The 9424-nt window shown below is 42.9% G+C and overlaps 1 protein-coding gene across 1 annotated transcript in view; it reads left to right on the forward strand.

The window, feature by feature from the left end:
* Positions 1–6492, forward strand: part of AATF (apoptosis antagonizing transcription factor) — a gene marked incomplete at its 5' end in the record, with an annotated part of 37942 nt that extends 31450 nt beyond the window's left edge. Inside the window, 3 exons of the mRNA XM_009703072.1 lie at positions 965–1032; positions 3056–3136; positions 6417–6492. Coding sequence (XP_009701374.1) covers positions 965–1032; positions 3056–3136; positions 6417–6492 — 225 coding nt within the window. The remainder of the gene's footprint in view (positions 1–964; positions 1033–3055; positions 3137–6416) is intronic.
* Between the last annotated feature and the right edge of the window lie 2932 nt (positions 6493–9424).

Here is a 9424-nt window from a genome sequence, read left to right on the forward strand (position 1 = left end):
AGTTATAAAAATTACTTTGCTGTGCTGTTCCTCAGAGCAAGCGTTACTGCTCAGCAACGCTTGACTTCTGTTTGGTGAAGTGTTTCAGTCCCCCCCTGCCCTCCCCACTCGAAGTGTGGGGCGAGACCTGTAGGGCAGAGGTCTCACTGCAGATCTGCCTGTGTTACATTTCTTGGCCATGGGAGTTGTGTACACAATAGCCTGTGAACGTTCAGACCTTTTTTATCCTTCTGAAGCCCAAGGAGCAGTACCAGCCTCTGAAATACATCCTGCTGCTCACATCCCTCCCAAGTTTGTCACCTGTTTTCCCGCTGTGGGACTGTATGCCTTGCTCTGGGCTCCTGGGACGGGCAGTTACCGAACGGTTGGCCCGACTGACAATCCCAGAGGAGGCTTTGCTGTGTCCCCAGGGATTCCAGCCCTTTGCCATTGCTTAGACTTGAGATCATTAGCTTGCTTTGCCCATGTGGGGCTTCTCGTGCTTGGACCATGGTGCTGCTAAACTGTGCCCCTCTGGCTCTGCATAACCTTTTAGATTCTCTTCAGATGAATGACATGGTGCTACATGTCACCTAAATAAACCGTGATGTGTTGAAAGGAAGACTATACTATGCCTAGATCCATCTGAAATGATATGCAGAAGCTCTTTGTAGTGACCTTCAGCGTTATGGTCCAGTCACGTATTCTATGGGGACCTTTTGGGAAGAGGGGAATGATCTACAGTTACTTAAACTTTTAGCATAGCCATCAGCTTTTTCCCTTGGAAAACTTTCATGCAGAGGAACAGTTAAAAAGCCATGGTTCTTAGCTTGGGGTTTTCTGGTGAGCTTCAAGAAATGAGGCATACAGGTTCCCTTGGGAACTTGGCAGCTAATTTCTTAAAGTCTTCTGAGAAACTTGTGAGCCTGTTTGCATTAACATGTTTTTACTGTGCTTTTAAATGGGATTGTTGTCTTTCTTCTAGCTCCTTCGAGAACTTATAGAACGTAAAACCACTTCATTGGACCCCAATGACCAGGTAGCAATGGGCAGGTAAGGAGGAAGTTGTCTGTAACATCACTAGCTTCACCCCAGCACTGCATTCCAGTCCAGGAGTGCAAAACTACTTGTGGGCTTCCAGTCCAGTTCATTGTCGAGGTCAAAATTTTGAACGACTCTGGAGAAAGCATCTGGATGTAAGAAATTGCATAACAAATTATTAAAACAGTGTGACATCAGTTAGGAAAGTCATCCTCCGTAGCATATTCCTTAGTTATGGATCACACTGTCTGACTCCAAGTTTGCCAGCCTTTGAGCTGTGCCCTGGTTTATCGGCGATCCCCTGAATATACTTCCCAGTTGTAAAAGTCTCGTTCCAGACTTTGGATATTTCTGTCTCTTAGTGGTTCATGCAGCACAAAGGGAATCCATAGAGGGGTGTCTTAACTGACCCCAGTGAGGGGAAACTAGAGAAAGTGACTGCCCTTTTCTCATCTGCTGAAACTTGCCCTTTTCTCATTATGAGCTCTGATTTGTCAGTGTTTTAGAGGAGCAAACCTTCTGTCATGAGATCAGTTAAAGCAATTCCTGTGTATGCTCTCTCCCTGCTGTAAGAAAAGATATTATACCATTAAAACAATATCAGGGAATGTTTCCTGCATGTAGAAGTAAAATATAATTCCATACAGGGAAGCTCTTATTTCTCTGTTTAATTCTATAGTTAGAAAATAGAGAATCTTCGAAATACCACTTAATGAACAGTGTACATTTAAATAACGGTGGGTTATAATTTAGAAAAGCATAAAAGCAGAGGAAAGCTGCAAATGCTGGAGTAGGGCTCTCCACTGAAAAAGTGCTATGGGGGTATGTGCATGGGGAGGGCAGGGAGATGCATTAGGAAATTTTGTGATGGTGAAATAACTTTTATCCTTGTAAAATATTACCTAAATTTTAGTGCAATGTGTCAAATTTATTTTGTGTATGTCTGGAATATTATGGAAAGCTATTCACTATAATTTAACATGATATAGACAAAATTACATTTAAGTGGTGATTACATTGTACATTTATCTGACTTTACAATAAAATAGATTACAGTAATTAAGATTATATTAAGATTGCAGTAATTGGATTTTGCTAGATTTTTTTCCCTGATGTCGAGTTTTCATTGTATAAATCAGGTAAGATGACGCTCGTTTTTGTAAAGAAATATTTATAACTAGTAGAAGTTTTCCCTTGCTGAAAACTTCTTTGACTTGGTGAAGTTTTGTTTGAGGAGTTGAGCTCTCCCTTCTAAATACAGTCAGGGATCAGATGGCACTTTCTGAAAGTGTTTATTGCTTTTCTTTCTTTTGTAGTTTTTTGTAGTAATAATTGGAGCATTATATAGGGCTCTTGGCTAGATTTGCCAGGTTTAAGTCAGAGATGGGGGGGAGAAATGCTTGCTTATAATTTTCAATATACTTTGCAAAACTGAGGGAGGAAATAAGTTCAGAGCATCTACTGCATCATGATAATTCTGTTCATGAAGTTAGCATAACCTGTTTAGGATGTGGCAGACCATCTGTTCTGTTATGGGCTTTCTATATGCAAAACAGAAGTCAGTCTGATAATCAAGACTGAAGCAAAAAAGCAGTACCTGTAAAGACATTTTTGACAGATTTTAGCATTTTTATTTTGTAAAGGTTTTCTTTTTAATTCTAAAGATTCTTAAAAAAAATTCAGTAATTAAGAAAGAATAAAAAATGGAGGCAAGCTTGTGGCCTCCCTGGATTTCCCTGCAGGTCGAATATTCTCACTGAACAGCGACTGTCTCATCTGGATCAGCAGGGCTGGTCTGCGTGTCCCACTGTGGCTGGAGTGAGGAGCAACACTTACTGTTTAAATGCCCTGTCTGTGGAGTGCAGCAGTACCACAGGCACTTGAAGTTTCGTACTTGTTTTCCCGAGGTTCTCTCCTTCACTTGTGTAAACGCAGTAGGAAGAAGGTCTGGGAAGGGCCTCAGACCCCAGTGTCCCTAATGCTCATCTTCCTAGTGGCTCTAAAAGTTGTGTAACTGTTGTTTTGCATTCCTCAGGCAATGGCTGGCCATCCAGAAGTTAAGAAGCAAAATAAAAAAGAAAGTGGACAGAAAAGCCAGTAAAGGAAGGAGAATCCGGTGGGTGACAGCTCCTGCAAGCAAACAGAAGTTCTTATTTTGCCAGATAAAGTCTGACTGCACTGGGTTGGCTCTGGGGTGCATTGGTAGGCTTATTCATGCCTTTTAGGGCAAGATGTCTTGCTCTGGGGCATCCACTGGGGAATCCTGATGTTCTTTGAGCCTAGAATAAGGGCTTGGTTGGATGCAGCCTGTGAACATTGCCCAGATCAGTCTTGGCAAGAGTGTTCATTGGTCTCCAAAAATGCTGGAGAGAGGTGTTCAAATGTCCCTAAGCGATTTGGGGCTGTAATTTCCAGTGAAAAACCGATAAACGCCTCTTGTGCAATATATATTTAGCTGACTAAAACATGGATAGCAGGTCTTGGGAAAGATGTGCAGAAATGCCTCAGTGAGGTAGATGTCTGTTTCCCACTGACTGTCAGTTGGAATTTGGTGTCTAATCTCTCTTTATTTTTGTGAGTCACATTGCAGCTTTCTTTAGCTTGAAAGCATTCTGCATCCTGACTCCTAGATCATAATTTGGGTTGAACTCTCCCGTTGTGTTTCCAGTGGAAGAATCTTCCATGCAGTAGGATGGAAAGGGAAGCAGTCTGGAGAGGATAGGGTTTTTTTCCCCTTTGCAGAGCAGATATATTAGTCTTCCTGAGTTTAGCATGACTGCATGATTTGTAGCGGAGGAGGTGTTTGTGGCAGGGAGGCATGCTGAAAAGCTGCACCGCTTCCTGAAAAATCCGCAACATTAACCATCCTTTTGTGAGTAAACTATAAATCGTGAGTTTAGATGGCATCTGATAGAAAGTCAGTGGAGTCAGTCTGGGTCAGGCCTGGCATAGCAATTTTTAAGATAGATGTCATAAGATAATTTATTGAAAGAGGGAAGAGCTACTTTGTTGGCCTGAAAAGCCTATAATTATTGACTATCAATATTCTTTTCTGTCAGCATCACACATAATTGGATATATTCATGATTCAGTCAAAACTACTGACAACATCACACAACTGAGTCAAGACTCGTAAACCTCCAGGAATAATGGGGAAGTCTCTCATTGTATGCAATCTGTGCGCTTCAGCATTCCTGAGAGATCAGCTATCTTGCCAAGTCAATTGCCTCTTAGATCTTAGGTGTCTTTTTTTCTTCTTTAAATAAAAGTTGCACTGGCCCTGCAGGGAAAATATCAATAAAAGAAAAAAGTGTCATTGTCTGTGTTTAGGATTAACATGCAGTTAAGCTCCAGCATCTTTTCAGAATAGTCCAGTAGAGCCCAAATGGGTGTTTCTAAATCATTGGTTCTTCTCAGTGTCGCCCCAAGCAGATCACTTATCCTCTGTTCTTCTTTTTCCTTCTCTAAAATTCAGGCAGCAGTGCTTAGATTTCATGAAGGACTTTGAGATCCTGGAGAGCAAAGTATTTAACAATAAGTTTCATCTGTCTACAGAATTCTTACTTTTTAGCAATCCTTTAGCAAACCTTCAGTATTATAGCATGTTTGGATGAAATGGGCTAGTTTATTGTAGGCTCTGAGGATCTTCAAGTGCTTTCAAAAGCAGTTGATCTTCCACTTGACTGTCCCCTTCATAGACGAGGAAATTGGGGCACTAAGAGGGGAAGTGAGCTCATCCAAAAACTCCACAGTCAAGCTTAAGAAACCTGGTGCCTGGAACTCTGCTGTCCCTCGCTAGGACATGCCTTTTCTTGAGGATATGGAGGAGTGATGTGTGCACGCCTGTTTTTCATGTCAGTGGTTTCTGGTCTTGCGCTGCTGCAACATGGGATGTCTTTCTGTGCATGAAATGAAATACTTTTTATCTGCTAGACTGGGATTTCTAAAGTCCCGATTTAAAGAATGTGACAGTAATTAGTTCTGGACAAACAACCCGTGTCAGAGAATTTACCTGAATTGCCGAGTCCCCTTGCCACCATGCAGACTGTTGCTGTATAAGCTTTGATCTGTATGAATCCATCAGTTAATGTCTTAGAAGCAAACTATTTCATAGTGCAGCCTGTTGACCTGTTGTTTGTTGCAGTGCTAGCCCTGCACAGCTATGGCTGTTCCCCGACTCGATCATTACAGCGATAGAGCAGGGCAGTTGCTTCCATTACGAGTGACAAAGACTTGATTGTGCAGAGGAGCCCTTGTGTAAGGGTGAGCGTGTGCTGTGCCTGAAGAGCCATTCTGAAATAGTCTTGTGAGCTAAAAAATCCCCTCGAGGGAATGTTCCTGCATAAGCAAACAAAAGGGAGTGCAGAGGTGACAGAGTGGAAAGGTGATTCTGGGCAAATGCTTGTGAATCCTTTTGCCTGCTATTTGTCAAGCTCTAAAAATAGCAGCAGCTTGGATAAAACATTTCAGACTGGGGTAGGCAGCATGGTAGTGTACACCAAAAGCCATTGGTTTGGAATCCCCTGCCCTTAGACACTAGGGTTTAAAGCCACCTTTTCATTCTGAATTTTTCAGTACTCTCTTAAATTTTATGCCAGGTCCTTGAATATAAGTCATGAAATCTACTGCAAGTTCCTAGCCCGATGTGGAAAGCGGGAAGGGGATCCCATAGCTGGAGGTGCAGTACAGCTTGCAGAAATATTTTGATGGATCAGAAGCTGAGACAGGCAGCACTGTATCACCTTGAATATGCCCCGTCTCTTCTTTGCACAGGTCTTTTTCCTGCCTCCTTCTTTGCTTGTCTTTACATGCCTCATTTGTAAGTTATTCAGGGTAAGATTTTCCAACTATGGGTATGTCTAGCAGAGTGGGATTTTGATATCCTTTAGGGCCCTAGATACCACAGAGCAAGGAAAAAAGTGATAGTAGATGGATGCTCAAGAAAGTCTGGTGCTCTGACACTTCTGCTGCCTGCGGTGGGGCTCTTTGGGCACAAATTCCAGAAGGTGATTAAGATGCCAGCTGAACGGAAGGCTGAAAGCGAGTTCTTGTTTCTCTGTCTGATGTTTCAGGGTTGTCTGTCTGGGAGTCTGATTAGGTACTCACACACAATTATTGGATGCTGTATGTCCTCTTTCCAGCTGTGATAAAAAAGGATTTGCTTGCTATTCAGTTCATTGTATCATCTGATTATTCTTGTGTCCATGTTATAAGAAAGGAGGAGGAGGGAAGGGAGAGGAAATTGCCAGCTACAACTAGTGACTCATTAGATACCAGCCACCAGGAAAGCCAGTGCTTTGTGTTTCAGGGGCTCGTATGTTTGTATTCAAGCAGCAACGTTTCCTTTTCATTAATAGTTACTAATGTGCTGCCTGCTTATTTCCTGCACTATTCAGGTATCATGTCCATAGCAAGCTGGTGAGCTTCATGGCACCTATTGACCACTGTACAATGAATGATGATGCCAGGTGAGTAATAGATTAATTATGTTTCTCAAATGGCTTCATGACAGCATGATATTGACCTGTTCTTCAGTCTGTCGCCCCCTCCATTTCTTCTTATCAGTTAACCATTTGTCACTGGCATCATAGCCTGGGTGTCTTGGTCACATCTGTCCAGGCAGTCTGGCTGAGCTTTCACTCTGTAATTACTGTGACACCAAGAAGAAATTTTCATAAATCTTGGTACTTAGATTTTGATTCCTGCTTTAAAACTCCTCCAATTTTGAAATCTTCTAGTTTTATGGAATTATTTGGGAAATAGACCCCTGAGTTCTCTGGTGTCTGCGATATAATCAAAACTTACAAAGAACTTGGCTTTTAGCAGAAATGGCAACTGGTTTAAATCCTGTTTAGTATGCATTTTCATAGATCAGTTAATAACTGGAGTCAAGATTCACTCAAGACGTGAATGTTGCTTGTATTTATGTCTATTTAAAGAGTGAAGAATTTTATTGGAAGACTCTAAATTTTTAATGTGCTAATTAGTAAAGAAAATATCGATGAAGTTTTGTGCATAGTTGCCAGATAGTTTTTCTGCATATGCACCCATATTTCTTAAGTATTACATTTTTAAACTAAATCTCAAAATGCTGAGCTTTTTGTGGGAAAGAGGTGGAATAGTTTTTCCAGTGAATGGATGTAGAAGGCTTGAGAAACATCTTTTCCCCGCGTTGTGGAACATGTTTGTGCTTTGTGAGAGAGAGATGTCATTTGTCTGTTTGCGAAATGGAAACCAAATACCTGCTGTTCTTAGCCTGTTGCCTTTTGGGGTATTGCACTGACTTCTGGATGAGAGCTCTCCAGTAAGCTGGCACTAAGACGTTTTGTGTCCATAAGACAACCTGTGCTGTTTCGTCATGCATCTTTCTCATAGTTTCTTTGCTCTTTCTTTTTTTCAAGTGAGAAAACTGCTCTGATTTCTGAATACCGTCTAGAGCCTCTTGCCACAAAAGTAAATGTGTAGCATGTATAGGGTGAAAGCTGTGCTTCCAGCCATATAAAGTGGTCAGTTCTTCCACTTACTTAGCTGGATCATGGGAAGAGAGGGACAGGAGTGGCTTGGGCACTGTGAGAGCAGACATACACACTTTGATCTGTTTCGCAAATAAATCAAGTGCATTTTTGTTTCTGATGTGCGGGGTCTGAGCTAGCACCTATCTGTGCTTCCCAGCTGGCAAACACCTCGTTGCCTATATGGAATTGGTGTCTTTGCTGGTTTGGATAGCCCCATATAAAACATGGGGCAGGACAGGCATACATTCCTACTAGAGTTGTACCATCCTGTAGAAATGGCTCTGGGATGTGCTGCTCGTTCCCCACATCTTTTTGTCTGAGAGTAATTAGCAGGTGGCATATGTATATATAGGAAGAACCAGTTCATACCATATTTATTAATAATATGCATGACTCTAATATTTCTCTATCTTAGTATTATGTCCAGTTGACTGGTTACTACTTATGCTTTGAGAATTTCGAATGAGGTTAGGGTGTCTGTCATTTTTTGCGTATACTACCTATTGCACTCTCCTACAGGTTAGGCAGACATACAGACCCCGGTTCTGCCCCCAGGATGAAGGCAAGCTTAGCTTGCGTGGGGTGTGCATGAGGGGGAGGAAGGCAAAAAAAAAATAGTGAGATTGATCCTAATAATCTAGGAGTTATACTATGTTTGCTGTCCCCAGAGGTGACATTGCCTCCTCCTTCACAGTCCACCGCACTCACTTGTGTTCCAAAAGTTGCGTAGAAAATGCATTCTGTAAGCCAAAATCCTCCAGCAAGTCAATGCAAACGTGAAGTGCATCGAAACAGCTGGGACAGTGGAGTCGTTCTGCACAATAGCCTTCTTGGGCCTCCGCTACACTTCATCTGGCTGCCATCTTCTCAACCCTTATTCCCCTCGCTTCTCGGGAGGCGCCTTGAGTCCACCACAAGCTGCACGGGGTCTGGCTGACCCTCCGAAGCTATTACAGCTAATAGGATGCTATCTACGTTATGCTGCGTCGACATAGTTATCATTGTGGTAGGGACAGAGTGTTTGACATTTGGTTTACTGAAAATGTCTCCTGGGGGTTTTCTCCACATTGAGCGGGTTATTACATCGCTTGCATGTTTTACTGATTCTTTGGTGGCAGCCGTGTGGCAGCAGCTGCTGCTGCTTATTGTCTGACTGCGGGAACTTGTTTCTTACATTAAGTTTATTAGTCACTTTGGAGGCCCGCCATACTTTCTGTTAATGGCATTTTAGTCACTTATCTCCTGATTTTGGTTTAGCCGTCTAGAGTGAGACTGTCGGTTGATGCGTTCGCACCCCAGCAAGTGTGCCTGAGGGTCATAGCGTGTGGGCAGCTGTATCCCATTCCACCAAGATCAGGCTTTCAGGCAAGCCCTGGACGTGGGGATGGGGCAATGCCGGAATCAGGCTGGGCAGGGTCTGTTCCTAGTTCTGCCGGTGGCTTCGTGGATGACCTTGAGCGGGTCGCTCTGTGTTTCTGTGGCTCTGCTTCCCCTTCTGTACCACGGAGGTCCGCTCTTGAGAAGTGCCTGTAAAAAACGGTGGTTTAGTAATAGTAGTAGTAGTAGTAGTGCGTTTTTTAACAGGCATAGGAAAGCTTTTGTTTCAGACAAGAGACAGATAACACAAACAGGAGGCTGCTTGCCAAAATGCCTGCTGGTTACCTGTAACACAAAGGATTTGCCTTACCCTTGCCTACTGCAGGCATTACAGTCTTCCTTAAGCAGTTTCTCTGCAGCTTCCTCCCCCCGGGACGTGCTTTGGCATTGTTTAGTCCTAATGTTGAGCTTAAATTTCCCTCTGCTGTAATTTAGGCCTGTTGCTTCTCGTCCTGTTCAGCGTGGGCTTTAGGAACAGATTCTTGCCCCCTCTTTGCAGCAGCCCTTCCTCA

The sequence above is a fragment of the Cariama cristata genome, unplaced genomic scaffold (assembly GCF_000690535.1).
Source record: "Cariama cristata isolate BGI_N322 unplaced genomic scaffold, ASM69053v1 scaffold23416, whole genome shotgun sequence".
Taxonomy (NCBI): Eukaryota; Metazoa; Chordata; class Aves; order Cariamiformes; family Cariamidae; genus Cariama; species Cariama cristata.